Source organism: Megalobrama amblycephala, linkage group LG20, assembly GCF_018812025.1.
Source record: "Megalobrama amblycephala isolate DHTTF-2021 linkage group LG20, ASM1881202v1, whole genome shotgun sequence".
Lineage (NCBI taxonomy): Eukaryota > Metazoa > Chordata > Actinopteri > Cypriniformes > Xenocyprididae > Megalobrama > Megalobrama amblycephala.
The window spans coordinates 29706088-29727603 of record NC_063063.1 but is presented as its reverse complement, the minus strand read 5'-3'; the positions used below and the strand labels follow the sequence as shown (position 1 = coordinate 29727603).

At 33.2% G+C, this 21516-nt stretch overlaps 1 protein-coding gene across 1 annotated transcript in view; it reads right to left on the bottom strand.

The window, feature by feature from the left end:
* Window positions 1–6904: 6904 nt before the first annotated feature.
* The window catches only part of fdxr (ferredoxin reductase), a 36860-nt gene continuing 22248 nt past the window's right edge, over window positions 6905–21516 (bottom strand). The window contains 3 exon segments of the mRNA XM_048170884.1: window positions 6905–7159; window positions 10626–10799; window positions 15168–15339. Of these exon segments, the coding sequence (XP_048026841.1) occupies window positions 7029–7159; window positions 10626–10799; window positions 15168–15339 (477 nt within the window). The 3' untranslated portion in view covers window positions 6905–7028.

Genomic DNA, 21516 nt, shown 5'->3' with positions numbered 1-21516 from the left:
AGGTGGGGACAAACTCCAGTCAATTCCTTATAGACAAAAACAAGTCTGCCCTAAATTTGTTCTGTTACAGAAACTGTTTCACTCCTAATAGGGAAGAAAAGGCAATCACAACTTTTGTTTTCATTTCGTCCCCTTGGAATTATAAGGGCCTATCTGACATTTTTTGTCTTGACTTGACTTGTTTACATAATGTGATGTTTTTGGTAATGTTGAGTACATTCTGGGACTTTTTATTTAGAAAACAAAAATGTTGTATCTGCAAAGTCAAATGGAATACACAAACTTTGAAGCTTAATATCTCAAAACTGCTCAGAATGCAGATAGAACCGTATAATTCCAAGTGGACGATTTAACATGAACTAACAATGAAAAATACTTTTAAACCATTCAATAAACTTAAAGCTAATTTCAACACTTACTAATAGTACATTAGCTATTAAAGTCCCTCTGTGGTGAAAATCAAGTTTTTAATATTGTTTATATGTCTATGTCAACACCATTGCTGAGTATTTTCTCTTTAAAACTGCACTGATCTAAAGACAGTCTCAAAAACGCGGTTTTCTGACGTCACAAACTACCTTGAAACCAATCACGTCAACGTGTGGGCGGGCTTTAGCATATCATTACCAGCAAACTAGCAGGGGAGTCTCAAGAGAAGCCAGGTTATCCTGGTATATTTTTCTGTTGATATAAAATCAAGTAGATTTAGCAATATATGAGCGGGTGTATGATGTATATTACAATGTTATGATGAACTATATGCCTTTCTCCACTGACGTTCTGAGTTCAAAGTGTTTCTGGATACTTCTAGAAGGCAGCTGACTGAAATGAAGAACAGGAACATGGTAAATTGTGTAACATTAGCAACACATTATTAGCAGTTTGATAATGTAGTCAAGCAAACGGCTAATCATTAAAGCTGCTGTCCGCGATTGTTGGCCCTCTAGCGGTTAATAAACAGAACTGCACGCATCTTGCGGAGGAACATTCTAGGCGGAGCTACTTTTCTCCGTGTATGTCTATGGCGAGTCACGCAGTTACTGTGATACTCTGCGGCGAGTCCTACCAGTCCGGTCTGAAATAGTCCGAATATAAACACTTATTATAAGTGTACCATAATGATTCAGGATAAGACAAAAACACGGTTTGGAAAATGGATCCATGTTGTATATTCTCATTATATAATTTTTGTACATTTTTAACACAAAGAAGTTGCGGACTGCAGCTTTAATTACCGTTATGTCTCCGATGTAAAAAGTGATATTATTGTGCTGCGTTTACCTCAGTAAGTTGATCTCTGAGTGGGGGCGGGGCTAATTAACATATTCATAGATCTGCGTCCGACGCAATGATGTAGAATTAAGTTAAATCTATTTTAAGACATGAAAAAATGTTTAAATATGTAATTTTATTGATTAAAGATGAGTTTTAGGGAATACAATTATAGACTACAGGGGGAATTTAAATCTGTCAGTTTATGAAAATATTAACGAACTTACAATGAACAGTTATTTTTATTAACTAACGTTAACAACAGTTAATATACTGTACCAAATGTATTGCTCATTGTCAATGTTGCATGTTAACTAATGGGACTTTATTTTAAAGTGTTACATAAAAAAAATAAATAAAAAAAACTATTAAAATAGTTAACTGTTTTGTAATTGGTAACAATAATTCCACTATTAATATCAATTTCAGTGTCAGCTCTTTGTGAATCACCTGCCTTGATATCGGTCAATTGTAGTTTCTATTTACCGCAGGAAATATCAAAAGGTTTATTACAGACAGATTTACCTATAATTAGTCTCTACAATGTCACACCTCGAGAACCATTTGATGTGAAACAATAAGAAGTTTATAATTAACCTACAACGGTTTCATGTTATTGTTCTGTGCTTTGATTTCATCCAATAGGTGAAAAAAGGTATAGGTCAGGGATGCCCAACCCTGTTCATCTGCCTTCCTGCAGAGTTCAGCTCCAGCCCTGCTCAACACACCTGTCTGTAATTATCAAGTGCTCCTGGAGATCTTAATTGATCTGATTCAGGTGTGTTTTATCAGAGTTGGAACTAAACTTTGCAGGTAGGTAGATCTCCAGGAACAGGGTTGGGAACCCCTGGTATAGGATATGAAAACATTTCACTGTAAAGATGAGCTACTTGCAGTGGTGGGATATTAAAACAAGGGAACATTTGATTAAAGGGGCTCTATGTAAGAATGGGAGCTAGTGGTTGAAATGGGTACTGCAGTCCAAATTCAAAATATTGTTTGCCCCGCCCCCTCCTCCTCAGACTCACGCTCTTGCACTGTAAAACCCAATAAGTTCAGAATACTCAAAACATTTGAGGAAACTTATTACCTCAAAACATTTAAGTAAACTAACTCATTTTTTTAAAGTTGGTAGAACTTAAAAGTTTTGTGACAAGTGGGGCGGGGCTGAGAGCCATGGAAGCGGATCAAGGCCAGTGTGGTGCACATGTGTCTCTCACTAACAATCCCGTCACCAGCATCCCTTTCCCAACTCATCATAATGTTAATTACATACAGTTAATTTACATAAACATCATATTCAGATCTTGGTTAAATGTTACATAGCAAATAACACATGCTATTATACAAACCTGATTCCAAAAATGTTGGGACACTACATATTGTGAATAAAAAAGGGATGCAATAATTCACAAATCTCATAAACGTATATTTTATTCACAATAGAATATAGATAACATATGAAATGTTGAAAGTGAGACATTTTGAAATGTCATGCCAAATATTGGCTCATTTTGGATTTCATGAGAGCTACACATTCCAAAAATGTTGGGTCAGTTAGCAATAAGAGGCCGGAAAATTAAATGTACATATAAGGAACAGCTGGAGGACCAATTTGCAACTTGTTTGGTCAATTGGCAACATGCATGGGTATAAAAAGAGCCTCTCAGAGTGGCAGTGTCTCTCAGAAGTCAAGATGGGCAGAGGATCACCAATTCCCCCAATGCTGTGACGAAAAATAGTGGAGCAATATCAGAAGAGTTTCTCAGAGAAAAATTGCAAAGAGTTTGAAGTTATCATCATCTACAGTGCATAATATCATCCAAAGATTCAGAGAATCTGGAACAATCTCTGTGCGTAAGGGTCAAGGCCGGAAAACCATACTGGATGCCCGTGATCTTCGGGCTCTTAGACGGCACTGCATCACATACAGGAATGCTACTGTAATGGAAATCACAACATGGGCTCAGCAATACTTCCAGAAAACATTGTCGGTGAACACAATCCACCGTGCCATTCGCCGTTGCCGGCTAAAACTCTATAGGTCAAAAAAGAAGCCATATCTAAACATGATCCAGAAGCATTTTCTCTGGGCCAAGGCTCATTTAAAATGGACTGTGGCAAAGTGGAAAACTGTTCTGTGGTCAGACGAATCAAAATTTGAAGTTCTTTTTGGAAAACTGGGACGCCATGTCATCCGGACTAAAGAGGACAAGGACAACCCAAGTTGTTATCAGCGCTCAGTTCAGAAGCCTGCATCTCTGATGGTATGGGGTTGCATGAGTGCGTGTGGTATGGGCAGCTTACACATCTGGAAAGGCACCATCAATGCTGAAAGGTATATCCAAGTTCTAGAACAACATATGCTCCCATCCAGATGTCATCTCTTTCAGGGAAGACATTGCATTTTCCAACATGACAATGCCAGACCACATACTGCATCAATTACAACATCATGGCTGTGTAGAAGAAGGATCCGGGTACTGAAATGGCCAGCCTGCAGTCCAGATCTTTCACCCATAGAAAACATTTGGCGCATCATAAAGAGGAAGATGCAACAAAGAAGATCTAAGACAGTTGAGCAACTAGAAGCCTGTATTAGACAAGAATGGGACAACATTCCTATTCCTAAACTTGAGCAACTTGTCTCCTCAGTCCCCAGATGTTTACAGACTGTTATAAAAAGAAGAGGGGATGCCACACAGTGGTAAACATGGCCTTGTCCCAACTTTTTTGAGATGTGTTGATCAACTTATTTTTCCCTTAAAATGATACATTTTCTCAGTTTAAACATTTGATATGTCATCTATGTTGTATTCTGAATAAAATATTGAAATTTGAAACTTCCACATCATTGCATTCTGTTTTTATTCACAATTTGTACAGTGTCCCAACTTTTTTGGAATCAGGTTTGTAACTATCAGAGAGACTGTCATTATATACTTGCATATATGTAATCAAACAACATATGTGGTCTTAAATGTTTTGCAGCTCATCCTCAACCTAACCACAGGCTCTACTCTTCACCACAGTGGCAACCCTACAAAACTAACATAACAGAACCCCCCTGAATCCCAACATAACACAACATTAAGCATTAACTTATATCTCCATATGTTAATCTTGTGCAAAAACACACAAAATAACACTTAATTTCAACAGTTATTTATATGGTCTGACGCAAAGCATGCTGGGAATTAGAAATCTGCTGCAGCTCAACTCAATCATATTAAGTTCAGCTTACTACAATGAAATTTTGAGTTCATGCAACTTTTTCCTATTAAGTACAATGAACTTTCATTATTATTTGAGTGAAACAAACTCATTTAATTTAATTAATTTCACAGTTCGGTTTTACAGTGTGCGGGTTGCCAGTTTGAAGACACGCAACAGGAGCGTGCTCAACTGATATTGGAAGGCGAGGAGACTTACGCACTGTAAGATAATTAGTTGATTAGTTGATTTATGATGATTGATATCGCGTTTTAATATGCTCCCATTCATAGAGATTATTAGATGGATGCTGAGGCTTTTTAGGTCGGGTGGAATCTGCGATCTCTGACCCAGTTTGTTCACTGGTTTCCATGGCTGCAATTCGTGGCATGTGTTTTCCGCCAACTCGCAACCCGGGTTGGAGAAATACTATTGGGTAAATTGGCAACGTGCGGTCTTGCACAGAGAGAAACAAAAACAGACATTCTGACATGGAAGGCAAATTTTAAAGTACTAAATAACGGGCTGTAGCAACGGTTTTCAGAGAAATGAATATGTGAACTCAGCATATTTATTAAATATATGCAAACATATTATGGTATTTTTATGCTTTAGTACAGTAAAAACTTACATAGAGTCCCTTTAACTCAGGGCCAGATTATGCAAGAGATTGAGAACAATGATTTATTTCTCATGACATGAACAGAACACAACATGGCCCTATTATGGGTGTTTCACATCTTGGTATTGTTAGTGCTGAAGCCAGAGATGGCGCCAGCGGAGCACTAAAAAGAAGAAATAAAAAATGATGATGTAAAAACTTTTGTGGCCTGGTAACATTTGACAAACGTGTCACTACTACAACTCAATTTATATTTAATTACCTGTGTCATAATCTAAAAGATAAAACAACAGTCATAACAAAATACATCTGGTGTGCAAAGAGAATGTTTGTATATTATTTATTTATTTATTATTAATTCAAGTGAGAACATTTGTTTATTCTTGCAAGAATAAGCTAACAGGAAACCACGTGTAACCTATTTTCACAGTGACTTCATTGTTAGACATGCATCAGGCATCCTTCAGGGAAATCGTAGTGATTATCACAAGTCCATGTCCTGACATAATAGCTAAACAATTCATTAACAAGTAACCCAAGTTACTTAAAAGATTAGTTCATTTTAGAATGAAAAGTAGCCCAAGCTTTACTCACCCTCAAACCATACTACATCTATATGACTTTGTTCTTTCTGATGAACACAATCAGTTATATAATAATAATAATAATCTTTATTTTCTATAGTGCCTTTAAATGTTCATCTCAAAGCGCTTTACACAAACAAGTAAAACAACAAAGACACACCACATAATATAAATATTAAAATTAAAGCATCAAAATAGACAAATAAAAGCATATAAAATAATAATTAATTTCAATTATTCAATTAAAAGCTACCCTAAAAAAATCAGTTTTAATCTGTGATTTAAAAAAAAAAATGTATTAATAAATATCCTGACGCATCCAAGCTTTAATGGCAGTGAACACACTTTTTCTGGCAAGAATAAGATAACAGTAAACCACATGTAACCTATTTTTCATCATGCACTTTCTTCAGTTTCATACTCATTGGTCCCATTCACTGCCATTAAAGCTTTGATGTGTCAGGATATTTATTATTATATAACTCTGATTGTGTTCATCAGAAAGAACAAAGTCATATACACCTAGGATGGTTTGAGGGTGAGTACAGTGAACTAATCCTGTAAGACTTGATTCTTTAATAATACAGATTAAAACTGTTAAACATTAAAGGCACGGACCGTAAAATCTGGCGCAGCCTTGAATTATTTCAAAACAACAGATAATAAAATTATATAAAATTTATTCACCACCATATCGTTCCACTTTCTTCTGAGGAATACTAAAGATGTTTCAAAAAATATAATGTATGTGCAACTCAGTGTTCTGAAGAAAAAGTTGATTTCTATGGAAGATAAAAAAAAAAAAACCTCTTGGATTTTATCAAAAATATCTTAATTTGTGTTCTGAAGATAAACGAAGGTCTTAAGGGTGTGGAACAACATGAGGGTGAGTAATTAATTACAGAAGTTTCATTTTTTGGGTGAACTAACCCTTATTCTGCATGACCATATTCTACATCCCATAATCCTACCCAATACCTAAACTTAAGAACTACCTGACTAACTATTAATAAGCAGTAATTGGGAGACTATTGAGGCAAAAGTTGTGCTTAATAGTGAGAATTGGAGCCTATCTAATGTGTGACCGATAGTTTGTGTAAGAAACACTTAAATTTTCACTAATTATTTGTAATTTTTCATTGTATGGAGAAGAGCAGCGTACACATTCTGCCAAACGTCTTCTTTTGTGTTCCACAGAAGAAAGTCATACGGGTTTGGAAACATCAGTTTTTAATTTTTGGGTGAATTAACCAAGTACATCTCAGACATGAAAAGACTTTCTGTTATGACAGGTTTACAGTTTATCACTATGGAGTCAGACAGCTCTGCAGATTCGATCAGGACCAGGCTATCCTCAACATCTCGTCTATATCCAAAAGTTTCTCCCTGGGTTTTCCCAGGGATTTGCCTCTCTTCTCCTCCTCAGCATTAATCTTCTCCCAGTGTGAAAAAAGCACCGTTCTCACTCCTGTTGGCATGCAAATGATTAAATTTTTTGAATGAGGATGCAGTCAAACTTGAAGTCTTGGAACAAAAAAAACTTTCCATGACAAAACTTGGCAGCTTTTATAAGTCATTTAAGTTCAGTTCAAACCCCTGGCGGCTGTGGTTCAAACACACAACATCCCCAGAAACATACAAATGACGCAACAGAAGATACATGTGTATAAAAAGACAGGAGGTAAAAGAGAAAATCAGAAGCAGAAATGCAAACCTAGTGATCTGATTAGGGAGGCAGAGTCAAGAGGAATCATCAATGCGTTCCCAAAGGTAAAGTTGTTCCAAAAAGCTTTCACTACTCTACTACTTTCACATACTGCACTGACACTGCTGCCAAAATAACCAAATAACAGTGTCGCTTCTCAGACATTCCGACCACCTAAATACTGCAGCTGAATATGCGCCAACAAAAATAAAACCAACTAATGAGCTAAGACAGATTCACATGCCCTTCACAGTTAAGCCAATCTCAGAATGCACTGAGAAAAAGATCCAAATTAGAGGATTAATTAAAGTGAGATTTTGCCTGAGACCTTGATGTAAAATTATAATTCATATCTATAGCTGAATTATTACGGAAGAGGATTAGGACCAAGCAATAATAAAAAATAAAACCATCACAAGATTAAAGTTGTTAAATTTTGAGAAAAAAACTCGTTAAATTCCGAGAAAAAAACTTGTTAAATTTCAAGAAAAAAGTCGAGATAAAATGTTGAGAATAAACTCGTTAAATTACGAGAAAAAACTCGTTAAATTTCAAGAAAAAAGTCGAGATAAAATGTTGAGAATAAAGTCATTAAATTACGAGAAAAAACTCGTTAAATTTCAAGAAAAAAGTCGAGATAAAATGTTGAGAATAAACTCGTTAAATTACGAGAAAAAACTCGTTAAATTTCAAGAAAAAAGTCGAGATAAAATGTTGAGAATAAAGTCATTAAATTACGAGAAAAAACTCGTTAAATTTCAAGAAAAAAGTCGAGATAAAATGTTGAGAATAAACTCGTTAAATTACGAGAAAAAACTCGTTAAATTTCAAGAAAAAAGTCGAGATAAAATGTTGAGAATAAACTCGTTAAATTACGAGAAAAAACTCGTTAAATTTCAAGAAAAAAGTCGAGATAAAATGTTGAGAATAAAGTCATTAAATTACGAGAAAAAACTCGTTAAATTTCAAGAAAAAAGTCGAGATAAAATGTTGAGAATAAACTCGTTAAATTACGAGAAAAAACTCGTTAAATTTCAAGAAAAAAGTCGAGATAAAATGTTGAGAATAAACTCGTTAAATTACGAGAAAAAACTCGTTAAATTTCAAGAAAAAAGTCGAGATAAAATGTTGAGAATAAACTCGTTAAATTACGAGAAAAAACTCGTTAAATTTCAAGAAAAAAGTCGAGATAAAATGTTGAGAATAAAGTCATTAAATTACGAGAAAAAACTCGTTAAATTTCAAGAAAAAAGTCGAGATAAAATGTTGAGAATAAACTCGTTAAATTACGAGAAAAAACTCGTTAAATTTCAAGAAAAAAGTCGAGATAAAATGTTGAGAATAAACTCGTTAAATTACGAGAAAAAACTCGTTAAATTTCAAGAAAAAAGTCGAGATAAAATGTTGAGAATAAACTCGTTAAATTACGAGAAAAAACTCGTTAAATTTCAAGAAAAAAGTCGAGATAAAATGTTGAGAATAAAGTCATTAAATTACGAGAAAAAACTCGTTAAATTTCAAGAAAAAAGTCGAGATAAAATGTTGAGAATAAAGTCGTTAAATTACGAGAAAAAACTCGTTAAATTTCAAGAAAAAAGTTGAGATAAAATGTTGAGAATAAAGTCATTAAATTACGAGAAAAAACTCGTTAAATTTCAAGAAAAAAGTCGAGATAAAATGTTGAGAATAAACTCGTTAAATTACGAGAAAAACTCGTTAAATTTCAAGAAAAAAGTCGAGATAAAATGTTGAGAATAAAGTCATTAAATTACGAGAAAAAACTTGTTAAATTTCAAGAAAAAAGTCGAGATAAAATGTTGAGAATAAAGTCATTAAATTACGAGAAAAAACTCGTTAAATTTCAAGAAAAAAGTCGAGATAAAATGTTGAGAATAAACTCGTTAAATTATGAGAAAAAAGTCGTTAAATTATGAGAACAAATTTGTTAAATTATGAGAAAAATGTCATAATTTCAAGAAAAAAGTCTAGATAAAATGTTAAGAATACAGTCATTAAATTACAAGAATATACTCATTAAATTATGAGAAAAAAGTTGTTAAATTACGAGAACAAAATCGTTAAATTACGAGAATACATTTGTTAATTTAATGACTTTATTCTCAACATTTTATCTCGACTTTTTTCTCAAAATTTAACGACATTTTTCTCATAATTTAACAAATTTATTCTCGTAATTTAACAAGTTTTTTCTCGTAATTTAATGAGTTTATTCTCAACATTTTATCTCGACTTTTTTCTCGAAATTTAACAACTTTAATCTCGAGATGGTTTTATTTTTTTTATTATTGCTTGGCCCTAATCCTCTTCCGGAGAATTATAGCCATGCTGATATTCGGAAAAACAGCACTTAAACAGTACGACAGGATTTTAGTGTTAAAATACAAAAATTAAAATATGAAAAAAAAAAAAAATACAATTTAAATTGTATTAATGCATTGATTATTTTAATGTATAAATTCCTTAGCTCAACATTTAAGTGCCACGTTAAAATAAAAACATTAAAAACACAATTTGTATTATGGTATTAATTTTAGTTTAATTTAAAAACATTAAACTTAAAATAATTGTATTATTTGTATTAATTCAATAATGTATTAATTTTATTTTAATGTAAAAGTGCCTTCTCTCAGCATTTAGCGCCATGTTAAAAGTAATAAAAACATACACATTAAAATATTTATAACAAAAAAACAATTTGTAATAATAATGCATGAATGCGTTGATTTTATTTTAATGAATAAATCCCTTTGCTTTGCATTTTAGTGCCAGGTTAAAAAAATAATAAAAATGCTAAAATTAAAATAACATTTCATTAATGCATAATTGCTCATAATATTGCTATGCCTTTAATCTCCTAATTTGACAAGATTATTCTCAAGACATTATGATTTATTCTAATAATGTTTTTTTCTAATAAACTTTTTTGTCAAAATCATATTTTTGTATTCATAACATGGCACTACAATATAATATTTTTTTTATATTTGATACTTAGGAATTTATAAGAATTAAAAATTTACTATTTTACACAATAAATAGGAAAAAAATGCATAATGCAATGCATATTAAAGTATGACATCTCAGAAGCAGCATTTGTATGACGCATGTTGCCTAGAGCACTTCTAATCAGTCACATATTCGTTTCCCTTTAGTTAGGATGCTGCAGCTCACTGGGGTTTGGTATCTGGTGTGTCTGTGTGAACATCACCTCTTGTTTGCAGAAGGGCAGTGATCGCTTGTGCGCCCGGTTTGTTGACTGATAGATCCAGTTTGCCTGCCTCCATATCCTGTATCAAAACACGTGCCGTATCGAAACTGTCGTTCATGGTTGTTGCGATCACACCGGTGGGACCCCGCTTCACCCAGCCACTGCAGTACAGGCCTGCCAAAAATGAACACACAGTTACAATTATACACTCCATGACTGACACAAAGACCCATTTTCCATAAAAACTGTGGTGTGCTTGACCACAGGATAGTTGTCTGGAGTTATTTTAACAACTAGGCAAGTCAAGTTGATTGTCAAAATTTATTTATAGTATTTTGCAAGATATAGGCCCAGTTTCACAGACAGGGCTTCATTTCTTAGAATCGCAAATTTATTTCTCAGAATTGCGACTATTTCTCAGAATCGTGACTTTATTTCTCAGAGTCGCAACTTTATTTCTTAGAATTGCAACTTTATTTCTCAAAATTGTGACTTCATATCTCAGAATTGCAATTTGATATCTTGCAATTCTGACTTTATTTCTCAGAATTGCAACTTTATTTCTCAGAATTGCAACTTTATTTCTCAGATATGCAACTTTATTTTTCAGAAATGCAACTTTATTTTTCAGAATTGCAACTTTATATCTCAGAATTGCAACTTTATTTCTCAGAATTGCAACTTTATTTCTCAGAACTGCAACTTTATTTCTCAGAGTTGCGACTTTATATCTCAGAATTGTACATTTATTTCTCAGAACTGACTTGATATCTTGCAATTCAGATGTTTTTTTTCTCAGAATTGTGACTATTTCTGAGAATTGCAACTTTATTTCTCAGAACTGCAACTTTATTTATCAGAGTTGCAACTTTATTTCTCAGAACTGCAACTTTATTTCTCAGAACTGCAACTTTATTTTTCAGAATTTCAACTTTATTTATCAGAACTGCAACTTTATTTCTCAGAACTGCAACTTTATTTCTCAGAATTGCGACTTTATTTCTCAGAATTGCAACTTTATTTCTCAGAACTGCAACTTTATTTCTCAGAGTTGCAACTTTATATCTCAGAATTGCAACTTTATTTCTCAGAACTGCAACTTTATTTCTCAGAACTGCAACTTTATTTCTCAGTTGCGACTTTATATCTCAGAATTGTACATTTATTTCTCAGAACTGACTTGATATCTTGCAATTCAGATGTTTTTTTTCTCAGAATTGTGACTATTTCTGAGAATTGCAACTTTATTTCTCAGAACTGCAACTTTATTTCTCAGAGTTGCGACTTTATTTCTCAGAACTGCAACTTTATTTCTCAGAACTGCAACTTTATTTCTCAGAACTGCAACTTTATTTCTCAGAACTGCAACTTTATTTCTCAGAATTGCGACTTTATTTCTCAGAATTGCAACTTTATTTCTCAGAACTGCAACTTTATTTCTCAGAATTGCAACTTTATTTCTCAGAATTGCAACTTTATTTCTCAGAACTGCAACTTTATTTCTCAGAACTGCAACTTTATTTCTCAGAATTGCAACTTTATTTCTCAGAACTGCAACTTTATTTCTCAGAATTGCAACTTTATTTCTCAGAACTGCAACTTTATTTCTCAGTTGCGACTTTATATCTCAGAATTGTAAATTTATTTCTCAGAACTGACTTGATATCTTGCAATTCAGATGTTTTTTTTCTCAGAATTGTGACTATTTCTGAGAATTGCAACTTTATTTCTCAGAACTGCAACTTTATTTCTCAGAGTTGCGACTATTTCTCAGAACTGCAACTTTATTTCTCAGAACTGCAACTTTATTTCTCAGAATTGCAACTTTATTTCTCAGAACTGCAACTTTATTTCTCAGAATTGGAACTTTATATCTCAGAATTGCAACTTTATTTCTCAGAATTGCAACTTTATTTCTCAGAACTGCAACTTTATTTCTCAGAATTGCAACTTTATATCTCAGAATTGCAACTTTATTTCTCAGAATTGCAACTTTATTTCTCAGAACTGCAACTTTATTTCTCAGAACTGCAACTTTATTTCTCAGTTGCGACTTTATATCTCAGAATTGTACATTTATTTCTCAGAACTGACTTGATATCTTGCAATTCAGATGTTTTTTTTCTCAGAATTGTGACTATTTCTCAGAATTGTGACTATTTCTCAGAATTGCAACTTTATTTCTCAGAACTGCAACTTTATTTCTCAGAACTGCAACTTTATTTATCAGAGTTGCGACTTTATATCTCAGAATTGTACATTTATTTCTCAGAACTGACTTGATATCTTGCAATTCAGATGTTTTTTTTTTCTCAGAATTGTGACTATTTCTGAGAATTGCAACTTTATTTCTCAGAACTGCAACTTTATTTCTCAGAGTTGCGACTTTATTTCTCAGAACTGCAACTTTATTTCTCAGAACTGCAACTTTATTTCTCAGAATTGCGACTTTATTTCTCAGAATTGCAACTTTTTTTCTCAGAACTGCAACTTTATTTCTCAGATCTGCAACTTTATTTCTCAGAACTGCAACTTTATTTTTCAGAACTGCAACTTTATTTCTCAGAACTGCAACTTTATTTCTCAGAACTGCAACTTTATTTCTCAGAATTGCGACTTTATTTCTCAGAATTGCAACTTTATTTCTCAGAACTGCAACTTTATTTCTCAGAATTGCAACTTTATTTCTCAGAATTGCAACTTTATTTCTCAGAACTGCAACTTTATTTCTCAGAACTGCAACTTTATATCTCAGAATTGTACATTTATTTCTCAGAACTGACTTGATATCTTGCAATTCAGATGTTTTTTTTCTCAGAATTGTGACTATTTCTGAGAATTGCAACTTTATTTCTCAGAATTGCAACTTTATTTCTCAGAACTGCAACTTTATTTCTCAGAGTTGCGACTATTTCTCAGAACTGCAACTTTATTTCTCAGAACTGCAACTTTATTTCTCAGAACTGCAACTTTATTTCTCAGAACTGCAACTTTATTTCTCAGAATTGCAACTTTATTTCTCAGAACTGCAACTTTATTTCTCAGAATTGCAACTTTATTTCTCAGAATTGCAACTTTATTTCTCAGAACTGCAACTTTATTTCTCAGAATTGCAACTTTATATCTCAGAATTGCAACTTTATTTCTCAGAATTGCAACTTTATTTCTCAGAACTGCAACTTTATTTCTCAGAACTGCAACTTTATTTCTCAGTTGCGACTTTATATCTCAGAATTGTACATTTATTTCTCAGAACTGACTTGATATCTTGCAATTCAGATGTTTTTTTTCTCAGAATTGTGACTATTTCTCAGAATTGTGACTATTTCTCAGAATTGCAACTTTATTTCTCAGAACTGCAACTTTATTTCTCAGAACTGCAACTTTATTTATCAGAGTTGCGACTTTATATCTCAGAATTGTACATTTATTTCTCAGAACTGACTTGATATCTTGCAATTCAGATGTTTTTTTTCTCAGAATTGTGACTATTTCTGAGAATTGCAACTTTATTTCTCAGAGTTGCGACTTTATTTCTCAGAACTGCAACTTTATTTCTCAGAACTGCAACTTTATTTCTCAGAATTGCGACTTTATTTCTCAGAATTGCAACTTTATTTCTCAGAACTGCAACTTTATTTCTCAGAATTGCAACTTTATATCTCAGAATTGCAACTTTATTTCTCAGAATTGCAACTTTATTTCTCAGAACTGCAACTTTATTTCTCAGAATTGCAACTTTATATCTCAGAATTGCAACTTTATTTCTCAGAATTGCAACTTTATTTCTCAGAACTGCAACTTTATTTCTCAGAACTGCAACTTTATTTCTCAGAACTGCAACTTTATTTCTCAGCGTTATGACTTTATATCTCAGAATTGTAAATTTATTTCTCAGAACTGACTTGATATCTTGCAATTCAGACGTTTTTCTCTCAGAATTGTGACTTTATTTCTGAGAATTGTGACTATTTCTCAGATATTACATTTCACAGTTCTGACTTTATAACTCACAATTGCGAGTTTATATAATTTCTGAGAAATAAATCCAGAATTACAAGATATAAACTCGCAATTGTGAGAAAAAAGTCATTTTACAATGATATAAACAATCACACGGCAAAGATTTGCTATATAGCATTGCTTTAAGCGAGTATATTGTATGCTGGTAAAGTAGGATGTGCTGCATATCCAACTTTTAATATATTTCTGGGCTTTAATATAATTTACTTTTTTTGACAATATAACAATCAAGCAATTGAGATTTATTATATAATACATTAGATTAGTAATTTAGCTCTACATTACAAGCTGGTTTTGATGTGAGAATCAAACATTTTTTTTTTTTTTAAATCACAAACAAAATCATTTTGGGAAAAACAGATGTGATAAACAGATAATTTACTGCTCTTCAACAAACAAATTATGATTTCCCGCTACTATAATTGCGGGAAGAGGCTTGAGAGACAAAATTGCATTCCACAAGTGTTATAAATCAAGAACCTGCCAGTGGACAAACACACACTCCTACACTCCTCTCACCTGCTGTGTCCAGCACTCTTCCCATGTCATTAGGCACAATGGCTTTTCGGGGGTCAAAGGGCACAGTGGGGTCGATAGGAATGCTCTTATACCCGATACTGCTGATGATCAGGCCACACTCCACATCCTCAATCTGACCGGTGGGCACCGCACGCGCACCATCGCCCGACCCCTGAAACAACACACAGAGACGACACACCTATCACAAGATATATTAAAATATAGAAATGGTAGAACAAGGATATATTGCTTAATATATAAGGAACATATGTCAGAAGATGAACAGAGCAATATTTCTATGACTGGACGACAAATTGATTATTCATGAAATATTCATGAATATTCATTCAAAATGGAATATGTTCATATGTAATTTATTCCTGAGATCAAAGCTGATTTTTCAGCAGCATTACTCCAGTCTTCAGTGTCACATGATCCTTCAGAAATCATTCTAATATGATGATTTGCTGCTCAAGAAACATTTCTGATTATTATCAATGCTAAAAACAGTTGTGCTGCTTCATATTTTTGTGGAAATCGTGATAATCGTAATATAAAGTTCAAAAGAACAGCATTTATGTGGAATAGAAACCTTTTATAACATTATAAATGTCTTTCACTTTTGATAAACTTAAATCATCCTTGTTGAATCATCCCCAGCTTTTAAATAGTAGTGTATGCTAAAAATGTTTTGCCAAAACCTGGATTCATGAAATGGGTCATTCTACAGAAACGTCCACTTTTGGTATGACAAGATGTCTTAAAATGTTTATTTAACATTTATTTTGTACATTTAAACTTAGACCACATTATTATACACATAAATGGCAGCTTAAGAATTTTTGTTTTGTTTTATGTGTGCATTTATTTAAAGACCACATGTACCATTTTTTTGACACTGGTGTTACCTTACCTCTCTGGCAATTTTAAAGGTTTTTATGAAATAGTCAGTGTTACAGAAAAATAATGATAATTCAAAAAATAAGAAGATTGTGTTTTTTTATTTATTTTAATCGGGTTAGATAAAAAAAAAAAAGTGATTGAATGATGTTAGTTCATTTGCACAACCATGTATTTGCTATTACAATAAAAATATATAAAAAAAACCAGTTATAAATTAAAGCTGCAAGCAGCGATGAAAGGGCCCTCGCACCCGAGCTCAGTGCCACCCGTGAATAGTGGGTGACATGCATTTAAGCGAGTTAATACAGAAGTCATTTCGATGTGCCACACTTCCTGCTGCCAACAGGTGGCGCTTTGACTATACAGTCAGGTCCATAAATATTGGGACATCGACACAATTCTAATCTTTTTGGCTCTATACACCACCACAATGGATTTGAAATGAAACGAACAAGATGTGCTTTAACTGCAGACTTTCAGCTTTAATTTGAGGGTATTTACATCCAAATCAGGTGAACGGTGTAGGAATTACAACAGTTTGTATATGTGCCTCCCACTTTTTAAGGGACCAAAAGTAATGGGACAATTGGCTGCTCAGCTGTTCCATGGCGAGGTGTGTGTTATTCCCTCATTATCCCATTTACAAGGAGCTTATAAAAGGTTCAGAGTTCATTTCAAGTGTGCTATTTGCATTTGGAAACTGTTGCTGTCAACTCTCAATATGAGATCCAAAGAGCTGTCACTATCAGTGAAGCAAACCATCATTAGGCTGAAAAAACAAAACAAACCCATCAGAGAGATAGCAAAAACTTTAGGTGTGGCCAAATCAACACACCGGTGAGCTCAGCAACACCAAAAGACCCGGAAGACCACGGAAAACAACTGTGGTGGATGACCGAAGAATTCTTTCCCTTCACAACAGTTGGCCAGATCAAGAACACTCTCTAGGAGGTAGGTGTATGTGTGTCAAAGTCAACAATCAAGAGAAGACTTCACCAGAGTGAATACAGACGGTTCACCACAAGATGTAAAACACTGGTTTGATTGGTAAGAGCCATCATATATAGGCTACTATGCTAGTATTAATTTTTATTTCTTCAGGTCTTAAAAAGCCTTAAATTTGACTTTAAAAAATGTGCAGCAACCCTGAAAGAGAAAAACTAAATGAACAAAGTAAAAATTATTTGGACTGATAAATTTTAACCCCCAAGGATTTTATAAATATCGTGATATTTTTTGGCCACAATAACCGTGGTGTGAAAAATCTAATATCGTGACAGCCCTAGTTTGGAGCAAATCGGACATTGTGTGCCTGAGTTACTACACCTGTCAGTCACATGCTTTTTGGCACTTAGTCAAGTGTTGCATCATTTAAAGTGTTTCTAGAATGTTTGGCACTTTGTGGCATATACAAATGTGTTTCTGGGAGTGAATTACAGTGCAAAGCGTGCCATTTCCTTTTTGCCAGCTGTTGGTGCTATGACTAACGCCCTCCAGAAAAAACTTTAGATTTTGTCAAGCCTTTAGATTAGACTGACCAAATATGATGTTGAAAGCTCTAGGAGGACTTCATTAAAGTACAATGTCTGGAAATGGCAAAAAAATCAAATATTTTGCTATTGAGACATTTTGCCACACCTAATTCTGAAACCCATATCAGATGTAAATTCTTATACAGGGAGTGCAGAATTATTAGGCAAGTTGATTTTCTGATCATATTTTTTTCCCAAGCACATTTTACCAATTCCAATCCACATCAATCTTAATAACTACTATTAATATTGTTTTTAATCATTTATAAGTGATATATAATTGTTCATGAAGGCTGGAAATGAAAAATGCCTTATATTCAGGTGTGCAGAATTATTAGGCAAGTTTTCTTTTACAGGCAAAATGAGCCAAAAAAGAGATTTAACTCAGACTGAAAAGTCAAAAATTATTAAATACTCATGAGAAGGACGCAATACTAATGCAATACTAGAAATTGCAAAGTTAAAGCATGACCAAGGGACAGCAAAATGCTCATTGGGTCAGCGGGGTCAGACAAAAACAGGTGGAAAAGAAAAGACACGTTAACTGCAAAATAATTAAGAATTATGTGTGAAACCATCAGGAACCCTTTAGTCTCCAGCGCCACCATTTTCCAGAACTGCAACCTACCTGGAGTCTCCAGAAGTGCAAGGTGTCAGGATCTCAGAGACTTAGGTTAGCTAAAGAATCCTAAAAAATGACCCGCACTTGATAAGAATCACAAGCTGAAGTGTTATAAAATACATGAAGACTGGGTTTTTATAGGCCTTATAAACAGACAGCTTGAGAGTGACTCCTGAAGGACCAGCACCACATCCTCTTGTACCACTGTTTGAAGAATTTATCTTCCAGAATCTGGCAGTAAGTTTTGGAAGATCATTTTTAGTCCATCTCTGCAAGACAGACATTTCAGGATAAGAGATGGACTAAAAGTGAATTATTCTGGATAAATTCTTCAAACAGTGGTACAAGAGGATGTGGTGCTGGTCCATCAGGAGTCACTCTCAAGCTGTCTGTCTATAAGCCCTATTAAAACCCAGTCTTCATGTATTTTATAACACTTCAGCTTGTGATTCTTATCAAGTGTGGGTCATTTTTTAGGATTCTTTAGCTAACCTAAGTCTCTGAGATCCTGAGACCTTGCACTTCTGGAGACTCCAGGTAGGTTGCAGCTCTGGAAAATGGTGGCGCTGGAGACTAAAGGGTTCCTGATGGTTTCACACTTAATTCTTCACCTTAATTCTTAATTATTTTGCAGTTAACATGTGTCTTTTCTTTTCCACCTGTTTTTGTCTGACCCCGCTGACCCAATGAGCATTTTGCTGTCCCTTGGTCATGCTTTAACTTTGCAATTTCTAGTATTGCATTAGTATTGCGTCCTTCTCATGAGTATTTAATAATTTTTGACTTTTCAGTCTGAGTTAAATCTCTTTTTTGGCTCATTTTGCCTGTAAAAGAAAACTTGCCTAATAATTCTGCACACCTGAATATAAGGCATTTTTCATTTCCAGCCTTCATGAACAATTATATATCACTTATAAATGATTAAAAACAATATTAATAGTAGTTATTAAGATTGATGTGGATTGGAATTGGTAAAATGTGCTTGGGAAAAAAATATGATCAGAAAATCAACTTGCCTAATAATTCTGCACTCCCTGTATTTAATTAAATATATTTAATGGAATTCTTATAATTAATTAAAAAACAAATATTGCCACATTGGTGGCTCAAGAAGGTGTAACTGTGCAAATAACATTGTTTCATTTTAAAATATATAAAAAAAAATTGTAATTCTAGTGTGTTTTTCAAGTGTAATATTTCTGTAAAGGCTAGGGACAAAAAAGTGGACGAACCAAATACAGTCTTTCTTTCGTTCCACTTTTTCTTATCCTCGTTTCCAAGTTATTCTTATTTGTTATCCAACAACTATTACAAAAAATATTAAAGAAATTATTTGTTTATCTTAATCTCAAAACCTTTAAACATAGACAACTTCCTGTTTTTAAATATAATCATCTTACTGTATTTCCTCAACAAATGTGTCGTAAACAAAAGCCCAAACATCATTCTTTCCTTTAAAAGTTACAGTCTAACAGCTTAATGTGTTTTTGTCTTCTATGCACTCACAAAGCACTGAAAGATTTCTGAAAGCATTTGAAGTCATTTCCACATCAGCTTCAAAGCTTATTTACCGACAGATGCTGTTCAGATCTATCTGACTCTTTGATCTGGAAACCACTCATTGTTAAGCAGGAATTGTTTCACACTGACATTTTCATACAACAAAAACTGTCCTAAATAAGCAGCCAGTGTGCCTCACAAAATAATATTAAAAATTATTATATTTTGTATTAATTTATTTAATGCATTTATGGCAGTTTTATGGTAAAATTTTTGGAGCATCATTCCTTGTTTATCTAATTTCTATTACATAATGTTTGTTCCCCTTCCCATTTTCCCAAGAGATGACATCAAGTCATTATTTTTGAGTTGGTTCCTTTCAAAGAAATGGTCAAACCAGTTTACACAACAATCTAAATTTGGTTTCAGAAAATATTCAGATCCTTTAATTTTTATCTCTCACATTTTGTTATGCTACTCTACAAGACTTACACTTCTTATGTTAAACAATAAAGAATGTTATAGCCACACTGTAGCCTAAAAGTTTGTGTAATAAATTTAATGTTGAGTCACATAAAATGTATTTCTTTTTAAACCTACATTTGGTAATGTCTATTCAACACTTTTCTCATGATAACACTATTGCTGCATCCCAAGTTCTCCTACTAATACTATGCCCTAAAAGTATGTATTGTTTTTGTGAAGAGTGTGTAGTGTGTAGCAGAAGAGCAGACTATAGAATAACACAAGATGCGTGACTCGTATTGTTTTGAATGGGAGAAAGTGCAACACGCAATATCCTCCTGGGACCCTGAAAAAAAAGTTTTGAAATGTAATATTTTGTTTCACATCATTACATTGTTTAGAGCATAAGAAAAAAAAAAAAAAAAATGGAAAACATTTTTTTTTTGAAAAATTATATTTTATTCATATTTTATGCTATGTCCTCTGTAGTGGACACCAGGACTAAGTTGTTTAAAAAATAAAACGACAAATTAAATGTATAGGCAAAAACAATGACTTTTTTTATTATTATTCACCAATCAATTTTTAGGTTCCAGGATTTTTTTTTTTTTTTTTTTTTTTACACTAGATTTTGTTTAAAGATGATTCTCAACTATGTTATGAAAGATAGAATGGAATGAATCTATATACCATTTTACTTTATGCAAAATGTGGGTAAAATAGATTTTCCCATTCAATACAACGTATCTTTACACTGTATCTAATTTGCATATTAATGGGTTCTTGGAGCAACATGTAATGAAAAAAGAAGTGTAATAATGGGAGTAATAATTGGCAACATTTTCATAATAATATCTAATAATTAGGAATACTGATATATAATTTCTTTCTCTATTCACTTTTTGTGTCTCCCAAAATCCCTGATAATCATGATTTAAGTCCTGGTGTCCTCTACAGAGGTCATGTATGAAATCAATGTCCTGTTTCGTAACAGAAAGTCATATTTTGATTAGAAACCCCATAACATTTCCCTGAGATGTTGATTTATAACAAACAATTTAAAAAACACATAATCCAATTTAAATGATAATCATATTTCCATAAGAGTGCTAAATTTGATCACTAAATTAATGTCAGTCATTTTTAAAGACCAATGAGAAGGCATGCTCATGGTGAAACTTCTAAACGTTTGGTATCTCTGCAAAGCCCTGAATGTGCTCTTTACAGGACAGCCAGACTTGTAGAGAAATTCACTAAAATATAATGTCCACTACAGAGGACAAAAGTCTATTCCTGGGTCCCAGGAGGATATGGCGGAATAAGTCAC